Raw genomic sequence first — 20,451 nt, forward strand, 5'->3', positions numbered from 1 at the left:
CCCACGGTTTTATGATTGGGAAAGAGCCCATCAAAAATCTGAAATAGTGAAGTTTGTGTGTGGAAAGAAACATCTAATCCCAGAAATTTGGGACGTGTGGGAGGGAGACTGGGAGAAAACTATAGAGATCTGCAAGAAAAGACTTGCGTAGAAGCTGAAACAAAGAACTAGGGTTAACAAGAAGTAATATAAAAGACAGGTAGAAAAGTTAGAGAAATGGGTAACACTCAGGGCGGCATTTTAAAGAAGAGTCCCCTGGGTTGTATATTGGCTCATTGGAAGAACATTGTTGGAACCGGAGGTACAGAGAGCAAGAAAACTCTCATTAAATATTGCAATCAATGGTGGCCGAGCTATAAATTGGAAGATGGGGCTAAGTGGCCACTTAATGGGTCAATTGATTATATTACCCTCTCCTACAATTAATGTTGTTTTTAAGGAGAGAAGGAAAGTGGGATGAAGTATCATATGCAGATATGTTTTTCACCCTCCGAGACCATCCGGAGTGGCAAAGGGACTGTGGAATGGTGTCGCCACAGGACCCTATGGTACTCGCCCTTGAGCGGGAAAATAACAAAGAACTTAAAGGTAAACTGAGACGGTGTTGCTCAGCGTGTAGTATTGGACAAAGGTGTACAAGAATGAATAAAGTCCATCAAGCACCAGAACAAGATCTAACTGATTTGCTTAAGCCTCCCCCTCGATCACAGGAGCAGAATGCGAACTCGGACGGGACCTCCACTCCCTCAGATAGTCCTGTATCCTCCCGTACCAGAAAGAAATCTACCCTAACAGCTTTACAAGCACTTCTTCGAGAGGCGGTAGGGCCTGATGGCGGGACGATACTAATTAAGGTACCTTTTTCCACTACCGATTTAGAAGCATGGAAAAGGGTTGCAAAGGATTACAGGAATGATCCGGTAAGTGTAACTAAACATTTTCAGTTTATTGTAAAACAACACAACCCCGATTGGAATGATATACAATTATTATTAGAATTCATGACTGAGACAGAGAAACAACTGATTTTAAAAATGGCAGGAAATTTGGCTGAAGATCATTATAAGACTACAGGAGGGGATGTAAAGGAGTATTTCCCTCTCCAAGATCCAAAGTGGGATGCGAACAGAACTGTGCATATGGAAAGATTGCAGGCGTATCAGGAGTGGATTTTGAAGGGGATGGAGAGGGCCATCCCCAAAACCATAAATTGGTCAGCATTATATACAATTAAACAAGGTCCTTCCGAGTCCCCATCTGAATTCCTGGATCGACTGAGGGATGTAATGCGCCGCAGCACACCGCTGGATCCTGGGTCAGAGGTAGGGATACAACAACTAGTTGTATGGGAAAATCCTAGAAGTGGACATAAGACTCAGCTCACTTGGACGGTGTTGCCACAAGGATTTATGAACAGCCCTACTATTTTTGGCAGTCAACTTGCAAAAGACTTGGAATCTTGGGAAGCCCCGTCTGAGGAAGGAAAACTGTTACAATATGTGGATGATATCCTGATTGCCACTAAAACAGAGGACGATTGTATGGCCTGGACGGTGAGTCTACTAAATTTCTTGGGGCTCCAAGGGTACCGGGTATCTAAGAAGAAGGCCCAAGCAATACAGCGCCAGGTGATTTATCTGGGCTATGAAGTCAGTGCTGGACAAAGGACTTTGGGACAAGCCCGCAAAGAGGCAATATGCCAAACTCAGAGACCGCAAACAGTGAAAGAATTACGGACCTTTCTGGGGATGACTGGGTGGTGCCGACTGTGGATCTATAATTATGGACTACTCGTTAAACCATTATACGCACTAGCAACCACTGAACAGAAACACCTTCAATGGAACAGAGAGACCACACAGGCCTTTGAACTGTTAAAAAAGGCCTTAATGTCAGCGCCAGCCTTAGGATTCCCAGATGTGAGTAAGCCGTTTCTTCTTTTCTCCCACGAGAAGCAGGGGATTGCCCTAGGAACATTAGCACAAGATCTGGGCCCATATCGACAAGCAGTCGCCTATTTTTCCAAACAATTGGATGCAACTGCAAAGGGTTGGCTTGGATGCTTGCGAGCGGTTGCGGCCGTAGTACTAAACATACAGGAAGCCCGAAAATTCACCCTGGGCCAGAAAATGACTGTATTGGTGTCCCATACAATATCAGCAGTATTGGAAGCAAAGGGTGGACGCTGGCTTTCTCCACAAAGATTCTTGAGATATCAGGCTATACTGGTAGAACAAGATGATGTGGAGATCATAGTTACTAACATTGTCAACCCAGCCTCTTTCCTCAGTGGAAACACAGGAGAACCAGTGCACCATGACTGTCTGGAGACTATCGAAGCAACATATGCAAGCCGTCCGGACTTGAGAGACAGTCCTATGGAAAACGGGGAAAACTGGTTCACGGATGGAAGTAGCTATGTCTTAAGTGGTAAGAGACATGCGGGATATGCCATTACCACCAGTCAAGAAGTAATAGAGTCAGGACCTCTACCCATGAATACCTCTGCACAGAAGGCAGAAATAATTGCTCTGACCCACACTTTGGAATTGGCCCAAGGCAAAACTGTGAATATCTATACAGACTCGAAATACGCCTTCGGGGTCGTACACGCGCATGGAGCAATCTGGAAGGAGAGAGGACTATTGAATTCTCAGGGCAAAAATATTAAGCATGCAGAGGAGATATTGAAACTGCTGGAGGCAGTCCAACTCCCTGAAAAAGTGGCGATTATGCACATTAAGGCACACCAGAAGGTGAGCTCAGAATTGGAAAGAGGAAATGAGCTGGCGGACAGAGAGGCAAAACAGGTAGCCAAAGCAAAGGCAAAAATAGAAGGGGCTTTGGTCCCGGATGGGCGAATTTCTCTAGAAGGTAAGCCAGAATATGCCACGGAAGATCAGAAGCTTATCACAGATCTAGAAGGGTAGTATAACAAAGAAGGGTGGGCTTCCACCCCACAAGGGAAACTAATCATTCCCTCTTGTCTAACATGGCACCTGGTAAGAGAAGAACATAGGAAAAGGCATTGGGGAACAGAAGCTCTATATAAACATTTAATTAGAGAAATTGTGGCCAGAAATCTATATACCACTGTGAGACAGGTGACGCAACAGTGAGATCTTTGCCTCCAGACTAATCCCAAAAATACCCCCAGACCCGAAATGGGCCAAATTGGGAAAGGCAATGGGCCTGGGCAACAGTGGCAGATTGATTTTACAGAACTCCCAAGAAAAGGGGGGACATCGATATTTATTGGTACTAACTGACACCTTTTCAGGTTGGCCAGAAGCATTCCCTACTAGGACAGCCAAGGCTCAGGAGGTAACTAGAATATTAATGCAAGAGATATAATACCACGTTTTGGGGTTCCAGCAACCATATCCTCTGACAGGGGAGCACATTTTATCTCAAAGGTAGTACAACAAATTAGCTGCCATTTGGGTATAGATTGGCAACTTCACACCCCATATCGCCCTCAGTCGAGTGGCCAAGTAGAAAAAATGAACCACTTAATCAAACAGCAGATTGTGAAATTGGGACAGGAGACTAACTTGTCCTGGCCTCAATCTCTCCCTTTGGCTCTCTTGCGCGTACGAACTAGGCCAAGAGCAAAAGAAGGACTGAGCCCTTTTGAAATCTTATGTGGACAACCATATGGAATACAAAAAGGGATGTCCACACAGGCTGGGGATGAAATTATAACCTCTTACATTAAGCAAACAACTCAACAAAATTGAGAAACATGTGGTCGGGACTCGAAGTAGAGGTTTAGATGGACCCGTACATAACATCCAACCTGGAGATTATGTCTATATGAGGTCTCTTGCAGAAAGAACCCTGGAGCCACAGTGGGAAGGACCTTTCCAGGTACTCCTTACCTCCTTCACTGCAATCAAGATCAAGGAACAGATGCCCTGGATCCACCACTCTAGAGTAAAGAAAGCACCAAGGAAAGTCTGGACTTCTGAAGCCCAGGGACCTTTGAAACTTAAATTGCGAAGGCAGAATAGGGACTAAGACCTTTTTGCTTTTAAGTCCTATGTATTTAATCAGTGTAGCTATTTGGCAAGAAAATCTTTATATACAATTGACGCAAAATTCCTTTGTATAGCAATCCGGCGTGCCCTGTGGTGTTTCCAGAGTACGGGGGATTCCTATAGCGAATGGAAGAAGAACCAACTTCGACGAAAACTTGAATCTAACAAATATTTTGAGAAGACGTTAGATAGAGGAACGTTATATTAGAATAGGGTGTAGTAAAAGAATTTACTAACCTTGTAGAAAAGGGGGGACTGAAAAGGGGCTTTTAGAGCGTAACTATGCTTATCTAACTATTGTGCAAGATGATTAAAGTGAGGAGCCTTGTAATCTCACAACAAAGGACAGTCCCTGATAAGAACAGAAACTTATCTCAAGAACCAGCTGAAACCCAAGGAGCAACTGAGTCTGCACAAGAACAAGGGGTTAATAGCGGTGACGAAGAGGAGTCATCAGCCTTCATCCCCACGACCCCCGCGGCCACCACCAGGAGGCACTGCGCAAGCGCAGTTGGAAGGAGTTTATGGAAACGACTCCCTGGGGCTAATTTTAATACGAAGCGGGGACAGGTCATGCATATGTATAGGCGTATTGGGAAACCTTATGTATATGTAACACTTTGTTGTATAAATCCAGGACGAGCTACCACGTGGGCGCGCACGACTTTGGCGGGATGACCCCCCGTGCTGCCCAGCGCTGAATAAACATACCTACTTTACAACCTTACAGGTTGTGGAGTCTGTTTCCACACGTCAGTTTGTTGTTTCAAATTATTTCTTATCTTGTATTGGAAGGATTTAAAAGTAAAAAGAACTGATCTCTGGAGAAATTTTTAGAATTCTGGAGAGATAAATCCTTTTAAAAATATGGAAAAGAGCAAAGGATATAGAAAGAGGATAATCATCAGCCCAGATCTACTTAAAAGGAAACTCAAGAATGTAAAGAAATTTATTTCTAACAAAAGAGTAGGAAGACCAAGACTCCCTGGTTCCCATCCATGAGCTGATTCGGCATCTGGAGAGCCAAGAAGCAATCAGCAAGACTTAATCACCCTTTAAAAGTCTCATATGGCCAGTGCGAAAGTCTGACGGAGGGCAGAGGCTAGCAGTGGACTACTGCAGCCTGAACGATGTTATGCCACTGTTGAGTGTTGCTATACTGGACATGCTAGAACTCCAATACAAACTAATATAATCTGTCATTCTGAAGGGGAAAACAAAGATCCACACTGTTGTAGCAGTGAAGAGAAACCCTTCAAGTATTAATTCCCAGTGAGACTTTTCTGCAAATGAGAAGCTCATTAAAATGAACTCTCTTTCAGGGCACACTGCAACTCTTTTAATGGAACTGATTTGCCCCCTTTATGGAAGACTCACCTTTTCCCCAATAGTTTGCTTGCCAGGGAGTCAGGAGCCCCTGCTTGCTGATATGTTCGTTGCTTAGGATGCCTAGGACAGTCTGATTGTGACATAATGGTTTCTTTGAATCGCACAATGATCAGAGAAACACTTCTACTAAAATACCTTTGAGTCATAAAAAGTTAAGAGAAAGAACCCAAATATATTTTATTTGCTTAATAAAGCTTTCTGCTGGTGGACAGTAGGGGTGGCAAACTTTTCTTTATATCTTTCATATGACTTGATTTGTATGTATGTATATGTGTGTGTATATTTTCCTTACTATATTTCAGACCTTTTTACATCAGACTGCTATATTCTGTCATTGACTGTATCGATGTATCCTTCAATACATTTTTTTAAAAAATCTGTACTGCTATCACTTGTCCTTTAGCTTCTTTAAGAAGTTGGCACTGAATGCACTGATCCTGGTTTTACCGAAGTCAATGGGAAAATATTCTATAGGGGTTTTTTATGCTATAATATCAGGCTTTAAACAGCTATTTAAGCAAAACTGTAGAACAAAAAGCTTTCATCAATTTATAGATGAGACTTTTCTGTGCAAATTTTCATCATATTATGGTCATATTATAGTTTAGACCTGGAGCTAGGAAAATTAAGAACACCAGGAGAGTTTGTGAAATGTTAGGCTTGGCTTTTTCATATCATTTCACTTATGTAACCTAGGGTTTATACATTGCTGGTCTGAACTGAAGGAGCTTTCATCCTGAAATAAAGCTGAGCATGCTATTTTATTAAATGATCCAGGGAAACCTGGAAGTGGCAGTTGAGTTTCTAGACTTGGGGTAAAACTTTGAAGCATTGGACAGATTTAAAATTGCAAAGATGTTTTTTAAAAGTAAATTTGTTGTTGTTGTAATGTTTGTGGTAAATCCCTGAAGAATTAACCCCTTTTATTTTGGGAAAACAAACTGATTTCTTCTGCTTATTCTGATAGTCTACCTTTCATTTCTTTCTCTTGCCTACCAATTTGTTTTTTCTCTTTATTTTTTCTCTTAATGGAGACATTTCTTTATTCCCACATCTGCTGTCTAGCCAGAGAATGCCTTTTTTTTACCTTCTGCACATGCAGATCTGTAAAAATATGGCAGATTGCAGAGTTCAAGTGCTCCGAAATGTGATGTGAAACAGCTGCCCCTAATCATTTGCACAAGGAAGGTTTTTGGAGCTTCAGTTTCAGCTCTCATCTCCCTGGAATTCTGTATTTCCTATGTCCAGATCAAGTGGCAGACAATGTGAGAGGTCTTTGATATATGGGCATCATATTCAGAGCCAGTGCAGGAGACCCTTCATTAACAGCCACAGTGCGTTAATTTTATATAATTTTCGGTCACTTTGTTCACATTCAGATAAGTGTCATTCCTGCAGAGAGATGCACACAATTTTTAGAAGTCCCTTGTCAAGCCAGGGGCAATTCATATTAATGAATGGAATATTTTTTATGCATCACTCACCAATATAAAAGGACAAGCCACTCAGAATGTCAGGCATACAGACACTTGCAGCAAACAGATCCATTGTCTTCATTTCTTTAATACACTTTGAGTGACATCCTATGAGGACAGTCTTCCCTCAAGAATGTATTGTACACTTCACTTAAATGGCCTTCTTGAGTTGAACTGTCAGTCTTTTCACCTTGATGTGTCTTACCCACATCATGTTGGCAAAGAGCTCATATTGGGTTTATTTAGAGAATAACTCTAAGTAAAATGTTGGGGGCTATATAACTTAGATTGTAGGACAAAAAGTCCTCCTTATCTGATCAACCAATTGCATGATAAATTGTCTTGTTTGTGAGCAAACTATTTCCTCCTGGATGATGTATATCATATAGAGCAATCCACAGACTTTCTGATTCAAGAACAAAGGTTAAAAACTACAATTAATGAAAAACATACTGATACAAAAATTTACGGATGCTTCTCCTCACAGTCCGAATCTCCCCAAGGGAGAAACGGAGTATTCAGAGTCCCTGAAATGAAACTCAATAGCAACGAAGTTACTATTAAGCAGGTATCCTTTATTGCAGAGCTGGGCAGCACTGGGGATTCTCCACCATAAGTGCTCCACTGATTCGGTGGACTTTCAGAGATTATATACTATAAAATTCTACATATTCACAGGATTTCCGAGAAATCATTTACATAAAAATGAGGTTTCCTGGAACTTATTAACATATGCAAATGTCCGATCCACATGCGCAGTCGTCTCCCGTGGTGGTCTTCAGGTGGTCTTTGGGGGTCCTCAGATGAAGGCTCGTAGTCTTCTTCACTGTGTTCGCTGATTGACCTTTGCTTCTGCGCAAACTCAGTCCTAGGATCACGTAAATGGTGTCCTTCAAGGCTGTGGTCATTCTTTTGTGACCTCCTGTCTTCCATGCATTTGTTCTCCCAAGGCTGAGTTGTCTGAGATGGGATTATCCTGGAGCCCCCTTATCTTACAACCACTCTAACTACTCTCTAAATCACAAAGGCCTTTCTTTTGTATAGTTAAGTGACTAAGGTATTTAAAATATCCTCCTTGCCCCTAGGCTTTAATTCTTTCAGGAGGCATTTTGATGCAGTGGCTTTGTCTATCTTGGCTTTCAATACAACAAATGAAAAGCTATATCTGTCCTCTAGTGCATAGCTGGCTTTGAAAATCTCACTGTTCAAGCTAAGCATAATTTGAAAAGTAGGCACAGACAAAATGTGACATTTAAAATTGGAATAATGAGAAATGACTGATGAGTCTTCAAAAAAGAAAATATAATTATCAAAGGACAATTAAATGTATTTTATTATGTACTGCCATTGCATACATTACTACTGAAATGGTTTGATTTAACCTTTGCTAGAATGTTTATCAAACTGGCTTTGTGACCAGTGATGCTTTGGAATGTGAGCTGTGTAGAAGGTAATACTGGATGTTCAGTGCTTTCAGACCTACCTCTGTTTACCAAGCATAAGCACAAATACCAGTTAAACTACTTTCAGTTCTATCCTTCTGCTGTTCAAGTGCAGGAACAATTATCTCCATCAATATTTAATGGCCTACTTCTGAACAGACAGTGCCACAAGTACAGGCAAAAGTCCTGTTAACTTGCTGTTAATTTTCAAGCATAGAGGCATGGACAGTTACTGAAAATAAGCAAAAGTACATTTCCCTAAAGTAAGATACACTCAGCAGTCTCTGAATAATGGAATTATTTTTTTTTCCATAGTTCTGTTTTGTGGATTAAATCTGTACAGTCCTCTACATTCATATTTTGAAAGTAACTTTTCCAACTTTTTACTGCTGTTGATTATAAAAAAAGCTTGTGGCTACCTTGTTTTCAGGTTGGTCACTGTGGAGCTGGAGTGGGGTATAGCACTGAGGAGGGGTTATTTATTTTTCTCTATATATAATCATATAAGAAAATGATGGAAATTCTGCTTAAAAGGATACACCAAGAGATGCATCCAGGAGCAGATGCCCTGGTATTAACTGCTAAAAGAAACATTTTGGGGCCTAAAATGCAGAATATAGCAGACACTGTAGTGAAGAAATGTACTGTTTGTTGTGCTAATAATCCAAAAATTGAAAAGATTATGGGCAGACTTGTAAAGCAAGGAATAACTCCTGGGGAATACTGGCAAATAGATTTTTCAGAATTACCTAGATGCAACCTATATAAATATTTATTGGTATTAGTAGACACTTTCTCTGGTTGGCCAGAGGCTTTCCCTTGTCGTACCAATGAAGCTAGAGAAGTAACTAGGATTCTGTTAAAAGACATTATACCTAGATTTGGTATTCCAGAGGGTATCTCCTCTAACAATGGGCCTCGTTTTATTGCAGAAATAGTGCAGGAACTTTCCAAGTTTTTGCAGATCAAATGGGAACTACACACTCCCTGGAGGCCCCAATCTAGTGGAAAAGTAGAAAGAATGAATCAGACTCTTAAAAGACAAATTTCTAAACTTTGCCAGGAAGCACACCTTAAGTGGACAGAAGCCTTACCTTTAGCTCTTCTATGAATTCAAATAACCCCTAGGGTTAGGGAAGGGGTAAGCCCCTTTGAGATCGTATATGGGAAAGCATATCCCACAAACCTTCTAAGCGTCAAGGGAGACCAAATGCATATAAGAGGACAGGCTGCAATTAAATATTTGATTTCTCTTTCGCAGACTTTGTCTTCACTACACATGTGTCTAAATCAAAAGACTTCTCTTCCCTTGGATGCACCATTTCACCCATTCCAGCCAGGAGACACAGTCTATGTACAAACCTGGAAAGACAAACCATTGAAAGAGAAGTGGAAAGGACCTTATACCGTGCTGTTGAAAACTTCTACTGTGGTCAAGGTAGAGGGAATTAATTCCTGGATTCATTATACATGAGTGAAAAGAGCACCGAGGCCTCATCAAGATAAATAGACTTTCACACCAACTGCGCCTGGAAAATAGGACTGACCTATGTAGAAATTGAGTGCTCATAGTTATGACCCCCTCCTTTTTTTTAGCGTTGTTAGTTTAACTTTACTAAAATGAAAGTTGTAAATGTTATAGTCATATATTCAGTATTTGCTGTCTGTAAAGGAAATTTAGTCTTACAACTCATCCAGTCATTCGGGAGAATCCACAATATCAGCAGCTTGACTGCATGTCTTCCACTACCAAAATCTGCTGCAAATCCCCTGGAATGGGGAATCCTAACTATAGATTTAAATCGAACATTTGAAACCTTAATTGGCAACAGCTCGAGAGGCCTTGGTTGTGATGCTCTGGCAATAGGTCAAGGACAAAATATTACTTGTCTAAAAGTTTCAGACCTTCATAAAAAGGGAAACCACCCAAGACCGGGAGAGGGATGTAATAGATTCCCACAGGGAATGGATTTACCTTAAGTATGGATCGACCCCGAGGAAGGCGAGTGGCATTACATGCAAGGTGCATCCTGGTGTATTGAATGGACTGGAGAAAAAAGGTCAAAGAACATCAATAATAGAGAACCCCAATATCCTAGATGGAACTGTATACGAGTTTTTAATTGTTCCACGACTGATTATGAAGGCCAATGATTGGGTCCAGTTGCCAGAGCTTTACGATTAGTGTCTTTGTAGAAATTATACCACTCATATAAATGATACCTGGACTGGTACCATGATTCGAAATAGTTCTGTTAATTGTAACAAAACGACAATGCCTTCCATGGGTCATACTGTTTGGGTTAGTAGTGATGGAACCTGGACTAATCAATTGCCCTTAAAAGGAAAGGTGCATCAACATATGCTGGAGCATGTCCAAAGAAGGGCAACAAAGTTGGTGAAGGGTCTAGAGAACAAGTCTTATGAGGAGCGGCTGAGGGAACTGGGGTTGTTTAGTTTGGAGAAGAGGAGGCTGAGGGGAGACCTTATTGCTCTCTACAACTACCTGAAAGGAGGTCATAGCGAAGTGGGGGTCAGTCTCTTTTCCCTAGTAACAAGGGATAGGACAAGAGGAAACGGCCCCAAGTTGCGCCAGGGGAGGTTTAGATTGGGTATTAGGAAAAATTTCTTCACCAAAAGGGTTGTCAAGCATTGGGACAGGCCGCAGAGGGAAGTGGTTGAGTTACCATCCCTGGAGGTATTTAAAAGACGTGTAGACGTGGTGCTCAGGGACGTGGTTTAGTGGTGGACTTGGCAGTGATAGGTTAACAGTTGGACTTGATGATCTTAAAGGTCTTTTCCAACCTAAACGATTCTATGATTCTATGATTCTATACTTTAGGTATGCTAACCTTGTGCCCCTTATGGAGAAAGAGACCGTTAGAGTCCCAATTCTGGGGAAAATTGAAATGAGATGAAACAGACCCATGGAGACACCCCTCTACAGGAACAACAGTAGGATGGATATTAGAGGCCATTTTTAGTCCTCAAATTACATCATTTCAAAATCACATGTGGCTATATAATTTAACAGGATAAATAGAAATATTAGCTAATGCGACAAGAAGAGGGCTACAAGATTTGAATATCCAGTTACAAGCTACATCTAAAATAGCTTTACAAAATAGATTAGCGTTAGACTTAATGTTACTACATGAACATGGAGTTTGCGGATATTTAGATTTAAATAATAGAGACTGCTATGTTCACATCCCAAACATTACTGAAAATCTAGAGGGTCAATTGGACAAAATAAAACAAGTGGCAAAGTCAAGTCGTGACCTGAGGGCCTCAATGGAAGTGGGATGGTTAAACAAAATACTACATGGACTTGGATTCTCTCTTACTGGATGGTTGCAGAGCTTATTGCAAAATTTAATCATTGTCATAATTGTAGTCATAATTGCTTGTATTTTACTTGGATGCATTAGGAGTATGATAGTAAGACAAGTCACAAGAAATTATGTGGATGAAAAGAAAGAGTGAGACATATGAGACTCATGATAGGGTCTCATAGTCTCAAAGGGGGGAAAATGATATCCTGCAGAAAGTGAAAATTTTCCACTGAGCAAAGCTATGAACCACCTGTGCTCTGGGAAAGGAATTTAGGAGAGAGTTAAAAGATATAAGAGTATTTGTTTAATTAACAAACCATGGAAAACTAACAGCTATACCCTTGAAGAAGAGCTACCGGACTGATAAAAGGGAACATCTTGGCACCAAAGACTGGATGGTAGCCAGAAAAACATGAAGTCTGATAAAACTGCAGTAACTGGGTGAAAGGTAAATGTGGAGAGGGGAGATCGCGACCACCAACTCAATTAAGGACTGAAAAGACTTGCCCCCCCACACCTGAAAGGAGCATGTGTACTAATTTGCATAGTAAGCGAGGCTAATTTTAATATAGTAAACAAATAGTGTACAAAATGTTAATCACTAACCAATAAGTGTAAAATTAGGCGGGATTATACTAATCATGTAGTAAGATAAATATGCTGTAGTTTTGTACGAAGGTGTGCTAGCTTTGTGGATTTACCACCTAGCACCCGTCTCTGCGCAGACATGAAATAAAATACCTCTGCTCTGTGTGTTAATTGGCGTCTGCACACTGGGCAAACAACCCTGCTTTCGGGACAACGTAAGAACAAGTGTGCCTTCATAAATAAGTTTTTACAAAGAGATTCAGCATATTAAACTTCTATCATGACTGCTTTATCTCTGAAATCAGATATTTTAAAGTAAATAGTTGGCTGCCACATATATACATGTTAAATTTCACTGTTGATGGAGGGAAGACATTACTTAGAAAGATGCAGGGAGTAACAGTAGTGGAAACAAAAGCTTCTTTATTTACAGGCTAAATACAGCATACAGCAGCTTCACTGCAGGCTAGAATCATAGAATATCTCGAGTTGGAAGGGACCCATAAGGATCATAGAGTCCAACTCCTTGCTCCTCGCAGGACTACCTAAAACTAAACCATATGACTAAGAGCATTGTCCAGATGCTCCTTGAACTCTGACAGGCTTCGTGCTGTAACCACTTCCCTGGGGAGCCTGTTCCAGTAACTGACCACCCTCTCAGTGAAGAACCTTTTCCTAAGGTCCAATCTGAACCTCCCCTGACGCAGCCTCATTCCATTTCCTCGTGCCCTATCGCTGGTCACCAGAGAGAGGAGATCAGCACCTCCCCCTCCACTGCCCTCTTTGAGGAAAGTTGTAGACTGCGATGAGATCACCCCTCAGCTTTCTCTTCTCCAAGCTGAACAAACCAAGTGACCTCAGCCGCTCCTCCTAAGTCTTGCCCTCGAGACCTTTGACCATCTTGGTCTCCCTCCTCTGGACACACTCTAATAGTTTGATGTCCTTCTTATATTGAGGCGCCCAAAACTGCACACAGTACTTGAGGTGGGGCTGCACCAGTGCAGTGCAGAGTGGGACAATCACCTCCCTTGACTGGCTAGCTATGCTGTGCTTGATGCACCCCAGGACACGGTTGGCCCTTTTGGCTGCCAGGGCACACGGTTGACTCATATTCAACTTGCCATCAGCCCAAACCCCCAGATCTCTTTCCATGGGGCTGCTCTCCAGCCTCTCCTCCCCCAATTTGTATGTATAACCAGGATTACCCCATCCCAGGTGCAGAATCCGGCACTTGCTCTTGTTAAATTTCATATGGTTGGTGATTGCCCAGCTCTCTAGTCTATCCAGATCTCTCTGTAAGGCCTCTCTACCCTCGAGGGAGTCCACAGCTCCTCCTAGTTTAGTATCATCAGCAAACTTAATTAATGTACATTCCATTCCTGCATCCAGATCATTTACAAAAACATTAAAGAGCACTGGCCCTAAAATCGAGTCCTGGGGTACCCCATGGTGACTGGCCACCAGCCTGATGTAGCCCCATTTACTAAAACTCTTTGAGCCCAACCCATCAGCCAATTGTTCATCCATCGTATTATGGACTTGTCTAGCTGTGTGCTGGACATTTTATCCAGAAGGATACTGTGAGAGACACTATCAAAAGCTTTGCTAAAATAAAAAAAAAACCAAAACACATCTACTGGCTTCCCTTGGTCAACTAGATGGGTGACCTTGTCATAAAAGGAAATTAAGTTAGTTAAGCAGGACTTTCCCCTCGTGAACCCATGCTGGCTATGACCAATGACTGCATTGTCTTTCAGGTGTTTTTCAATAACTCCCAGAATAACCTTCTCCCTAATTTTACCAGGCACTGAAGTGAGACTGACAGGCCTGTAATTACCAGGGGCTTCCTTCTTACCCTTCTTGAAAATTGGGACAACATTTGCCAGCTTCCAGTCGACTGGGACCTCTCCAGACTCCCAAGACCATTGAAAAATAACAGAGAGAGCTCCCGCGATAACATCGGCCAGCTCTTTCAGTAACCTGGAATGAATCCCATTGGGCCCCATAGACTTATGTGCATCCAGCTGGAGCAGCAAGTCTCAAACAAGTTCAGAGTCAGATAGGAGTTTTTCATCCTCCCAGTCACGGTCTTCCAATACAGGGCTCCGGGGGTCCCAGGGCCCATCATCGGTGTTAAAGACAGAGGCGAACAAGGCATTAAATGTCTCTGCTTTATCTTCATCCCTATTTGTGAGGTGACCAACCTCATCAAGTAAAGGACCAGTGTTATCTCTGACCCTCCTTTTGCTGTTAACATATTTTAAAAAGCCCTTTTTGTTGTCCTTCACAGTGCTGGCCAGCTTGAACTTTATTTGAGCTTTTGCTGCACGAATTTTCTCCCTACAATGGCGAACAGCATCTCTGTAGTCCTCCCGTGTCGTCTGTTCTTGCTTCCAATGTCCATACACTTTCTTTTTCCGCTTAAGTTCTAGAAGATTTGAAGGGGGAAAGGGACAGAACCAGGCTTGCAAGAGATAAGCCTGGGGGTAGCAGGCCAATGCTTGAGGGACAATGTGCTAGCGAGGTCCTTCTGTCTGCCATCTCAGTGGAGGTAGGGGGGGTGGAGATCTGTGCGGCAGCAAAGACACAAGGGTTATTGATGTGTTAGAAACCACAGAAGCGCCTGAGAACGGTCACGTAGGAATTAGGGCTTCTCCCCCAAAAAAGGTGGCAGGATCAATAGCCCAACTGAAGTGCATCTACACCAATGCACACAGCATGGGCAACAAACAGGAGGGGCTGGAAGCCATTGTGCCGCAGGGAAACTATGACATGGTTGCCATCACAGAAACATGGTGGGATGACTCCCATGACTGGAGTGCTGCAATGGATGGCTATAAACTCTTCAGAAGGGATAGGCAAGGAAGGAGAGGCGGTGGGGTAGCCCTGTATGTCAGGGACTGTTTTGATTGTCTAGAGCTTAATGATGGTGAGGATAGGGTTGAGTGTGTATGGGTAAGAATCAGGGGGAAGGCTAATAAGGCAGATATCCTGGTGGGAGTCTGTTCAAGACCACCCAACCAAGATGAAGAAACAGACGAAGTATTCTACAAGCAGTTGGCTGAAGTCTCACAATCTCTAGCCCTTGTTCTCGTGGGAGACTTCAACTTACCAGATATCTGCTGGAAATACAACACGGCAGAGAGGAAGCAGTCTAGGAGGTTCCTGCAGTGTGTGGAAGATAACTTCCTGACACAGCTGGTAAGCGAGCCAACCAGGGGAGGTGCCCCGCTGGACCTGCTGTTTACGAACAGAGAAGGCCTGGTGGGTGACGTGATGGTCGGAGGCTGTCTTGGGCTCATTGACCATGAAATGATAGAGTTTTCGATTATTGGAGAAGTAAGGAAAGGAGTCAGCAAAACCGCTACCCTGAACTTTAGAAGGGCAGACTTTGGACTGTTTAGGAGTCTGGTTGACAGAGTCCCTTGGGAGGCAGTCCTGAAGGGCAAAGGAGTCCAGGAAGGCTGGACGTTCTTCAAGAAGGAAGTCTTAAAGGCACAGGAGCAGGCCGTCCCCATGTGCTGAAAGTCGAGCAGGCGGGGGAGAAGACCGGCCTGGCTGAACAGAGAGTTTTGGCTGGAACTCAGGATAAAAAGGAGAGCTTACCACCTTTGGAAGAAGGGGCAGGCGACTCAGGAGGACTACAAGGATGTTGTGAGGTTATGCAGGGAGAAGATTAGAAAGGCAAAGGCCCAGCTAGAACTTAAACTGGCCACCGCCGTTAAAGAAAACAAAAAATGTTTTTACAAATATATCAGCGACAAAAGGAGGGTGGCTAAGGAGAATATCCCTCGTTTATTGGATGCGGAGGGAAACATTGCCACGAAGGATGAGGATAAGGCTGAGGTACTTAATGCCTTCTTTGCCTCAGTCTTTAATAGTCAGACTGGTCATCCTCAGGGTTTTCAGGCCCCTGAGCTGGGAGATGGAGATAGGATGCAGAATGAAGCCCCAGTTGTCGAAGAGGTGGCAGTCACCGACCTGCTCCTCCGCCTGAATGCTCACAAGTCTATGGGGCCAGACAGGATCCACCCAAGGGTACTGAGGGAGCTGGCAGAGGAGCTTGCCAAGCCACTCTCCATCATTTGTCAGCAGTCCTGGTCAACCGGGGAGGTCCCAGCTGACTGGAAGTTAGCTAATGTGACTCCCCTCTACAAGAAGGGTCAGAAGGAGGATCCGGGGAACTACAGGCCTGTCAGCCTGACCTCGGTGCCAGGAAAGGTCATGGAGCAGATTATCTTGAGTGCCATTACGTGGCATGTGCAGGACAACCAGGGGATCAGGCCCAGCCAGCATGGGTTTATGAAAGGGAGGTCCTGCTTCACTAACCTGGTCTCCTTTTATGACAAGGTGACCCGCTTAGCGGACGAGGGGAAGGCTGTGGATATTGTCTACTTGGACTTTAGTAAGGCCTTTGACACAGTCTCCCACAGCATTCTCCTGGAGAAGCTGGCTGTTCAGGGCTTGGATAAGTGCACTCTCCGCTGGGTTAAAAACTGGCTGGACGGCCGAGCCCAGAGAGCGGTGGTGAATGGAGTCAAATCCAGTTGGTGGCCGGTCACGAGTGGTGTTCCCCAGGGCTCAGTACTGGGGCCGGTTCTGTTCAATATCTTCATTGATGATCTGGATGAGGGGATTGAGTGCACCCTCAGTAAGTTTGTAGATGACACCAAGTTGGGTGGAAGTGTCAATCTGCTGAAGGGTAGGAAGGCCCTGCAGAGGGACCTGGACAGGCTGGATCGTTGGGCCGGGGCCAACTGTATGAGATTCAGCAAAGCTAAGTGCTGGGTCCTGCACTTGGGTCACAACAACCCCATGCAATGCTACAGGCTTGGGGAAGAGTGGCTGGAGAGCTCCCCAGCAGAAAAGGACCTGGGGGTGTTGGTTGACAGCTGCCTGAACATGAGCCAGCAGTGTGCTCAGGTGGCCAAGAGGGCCAATGGCATCCTGGCTTATATCAGAAATAGTGTGGCCAGCAGGACCAGGGAGGTGATAGTGCCCCTGTACTCGGCACTGGTGAGGCTGCACCTTGAGTACTGTGTTCAGTTTTGGTCCCGTCACTACAACAAGGACATCGAGGTGCTGGAGTGTGTCCAAAGAAGGGCAACAAAGTTGGTGAAGGGTCTGGAGCACAAGTCTTATGAGGAGCAGCTGAGGGAGCTGGGGTTGTTTAGTCTGGAGAAGAGGAGGCTGAGGGGAGACCTTATTGCTCTCTACAACTACCTGAAAGGAGGTTGTAGCAAGGTGGGGGTCAGTCTCTTCTCCCTAGTAACAAGCGATAGGACTAGAGGAAATGGCCTCAAGCTGCACCAGGGGAAGTTACAGAACTGCTACCTTGGACTTTTGGAGGGCACACTTTGGCCTGTTCAGGAGCCTGGTTGACAGAGTCCCTTGGGAGGCAGCCCTGAAGGGCAAAGGAGTCCAGGAAGGCTGGACGTTCTTCAAGAAGGAAATCTTAAAGGCACAGGAGCAGGCCATCCCCATGTGCTGAAAGACGAGCCAGCTGGGAAGAAGACCGGCCTGGCTGAACAGAGAGCTTTGGCTGGAACTCAGGATAAAAAGGAGAGTTTATGACCTTTGGAAGAAGGGGCAGGCGACTCAGGAGGACTACAAGGATGTTGTGAGGTTATGCAGGGAGAAAATTTGAAGAGCCAAAGCCCAACTAGAGCTTGATCTGGCTACTGCACTAAAAGACAATAAAAAAAATGTTTCTACAAATACACTAGCAACAAAAGGAGGGCGACTAAGGAGAATCTCCATCCTTTATTGCATGTGGGGGGAGACATAGTGAGAAAGGATGAGGAAAAGGATGAGGTACTTAATGCCTTCTTTGCCTCAGTCTTTAATAGTCAGACCAGTTGTTCTCCAGGTACCCAGCCCCCCGAGCTGGAAGACAGGGATGGGGAGCAGAATGAAGCCCACATAATCCAAGGGGAAATGGTTAGCGACCTGCTACACCACTTAGACACACACAAGTCTGTGGGGCTGGATGGGGTCCACCCAAGGGTACTGAGGGAGCTGGTGGAAGTGCTCATCAAGCCTCTTTCCATCATCTATCAGCAGTCCTGGCTAACCAGGTCCCAGCTGACTGGAAGTTTGCAAATGTGACTCCCCTCTACAAGAAGGGCTGGAAGGAGGATCTGGGGAACTACAGGTCTGTCAGCCTGACCTCGGTGCCGGGGAAGGGTATGGAGCAGATCATCCTGAGTGCCATCACGCGGCATGTACGGGACACCCAGGGGATCAGGCCCAGTCAGCAGGGGTTTATGAAAGGCAGGTCCTGCTTGACTAACCTGATCTCCTTCTATGACAAGGTGACCCGCTTGGTGGATGAGGGGAAGGCTGTGGATGTTGTTTACCTGGACTTTAGTAAAGCCTTTGACACTGTTTCCCACAGCATTCTCCTGGAGAAACTGGATGCTCATGGCTTGGACGGGCATACTCTTCAGTGGGTAAAAAACTGGCTGGATGGCTGGGCCCAAAGAGTCATGGTGAATGGAGTTAAATCCAGTTGGCGGCCGGTCACAAGTGGTGTTCCCCAGGGCTCAGTAGTGGGGCCAGTTCTGTTTAATATCTTTATCAATGATCTGGACGAGGGGATCGAGTGCACCCTCAGTAAGTTTGCAGACGACACCAAGTTGGGCGGGAGTGTTGATCTGCTGGAGGGTAGGAAGGCTCTACAGAGGGATCTGGAGAGGCTGAGGCCAATTGGATGAGGTTCAACAAGGCCAAGTGCCGGGTCCTGCACTTGGGTCACAACAACCCCATGCAATGCTACAGGCTTGGGGAAGAGTGGCTGGAAAGCTGCCTGGCGGAAAAGGACCTGGGGATGCTGGTTGACAGCCGCCTGAACATGAGCTGGCTGTGTGCCCAGCATTCTGGCTTGTATCAGGAATAGTGCAGCCAGCAGGACTAGGGAGGTGATAGTGCCCCTGTACTCAGCGCTGGTGAGGCCGCACCTCGAGTACTGTGTTCAGTTTTGGTCCCGTCACTACAACAAGGACATCGAGGTGCTGGAGTGTGTCCAAAGAAGGGCAACAAAGTTGGTGAAGGGTCTGGAGCACAAGTCTTATGAGGAGCAGCTGAGGGAGCTGGGGTTGTTTAGCCTGGAGAAGAGGAGGCTGAGGGGAGACCTTATTGCTCTCTACAACTACCTGAAAGGAGGTTGCAGTGAGGTGGGGGTCGGTCTCTTTTCCCAAGTAACAAGCGATAGGACAAGAGGAAATGGCCTAAAGTTGTGCCAGGGGAGGTTTAGATTGGATATTAGGAAAAATTTCTTCACCAAAAGGGTTGTCAAGCATTGGGACAGGCCGCAGAGGGAAGTGGTTGAGTTACCATCCCTGGAGGTATTTAAAAGACGTGTAGATGTGGTGCTTAGGGACATGGTTTAGTGGTGGACTTGGCAATGATAGGTTAATGGTTGGACTTGATGATCTTAAGGGTCTTTTCCAACCGAAACAATTCCATGATTTTATAATAATCTGAGGGCCGTACCAGGCTAGGAAGTTTCCAGGTAATGTCTTTAACCCGAGCCCCAGGGAGGCAGCAAACTTTCTTAGAAGGCAGATCTGTTCGGCACATCAGGCCCTCTGTTCCCCTCAGAAGAGAGTCACCTATAACAATAACCCACCATTTTTTCTTCATGGAAGTGGTCATGATGTGGGGGATAGGCCTACTTGACCTTGGTGACTCCTCTAGCATAGATGAATCATCCACCTCATCATGTCCCTGTCCTTCCAATTCCAGAGCCTCATATCTGTTCTGTAAGGGCACCTGGGAAGGCAAGGTAGACAAGGAGAAGCTTCTCCCGCTGCCCCGAGGAGTATTTTGTTTCCATTCACCTCTGTCCCTCAGGTCACTGCCTTCTGCCTGGTGGAGAGAGAGTACGGGATCCCCCTTGTCATGTGTTATGCCGAGTTGACATTTCTGTTCCAGTGAGGGCAGAGTATGGTTCTGCCAGTCAGTCTCCTTCTCGGACTCCTGGATGCTCCTCAACCTCTCCAATTCCTCCCACCAAGCTAAGCAGTTCTTCTACCTGGGTGCACCTCTCACAGGCGTTCTCGCTACTGCCCTCAGACACCAGTAGAAACCTCAGGCACACCCTGCAGCCGGAGACCTGGATGGCTGCATGTTCCCTTGGGAGCTTTGTGGGGGTAGCTGCATTGGTCCCAGTGGGTGCTAC

The 20,451-nt window shown here is 44.8% G+C and overlaps 1 protein-coding gene across 1 annotated transcript in view; it reads left to right on the forward strand.

Annotated features, from left to right (window-relative positions):
- Positions 1 to 912: 912 nt before the first annotated feature.
- The window catches only part of LOC309601928 (uncharacterized protein), a gene marked incomplete at both ends in the record, with an annotated part of 39,580 nt that continues 20,041 nt past the window's right edge, over positions 913 to 20,451 (forward strand). Inside the window, 3 exons of the mRNA XM_082335182.1 lie at positions 913 to 920; positions 1,436 to 1,553; positions 2,220 to 2,430. Coding sequence (XP_082191308.1) covers positions 913 to 920; positions 1,436 to 1,553; positions 2,220 to 2,430 — 337 coding nt within the window. The remainder of the gene's footprint in view (positions 921 to 1,435; positions 1,554 to 2,219; positions 2,431 to 20,451) is intronic.

Source organism: Platalea leucorodia, assembly GCF_965183815.1.
Source record: "Platalea leucorodia genome assembly, chromosome: W".
NCBI lineage: Eukaryota > Metazoa > Chordata > Aves > Pelecaniformes > Threskiornithidae > Platalea > Platalea leucorodia.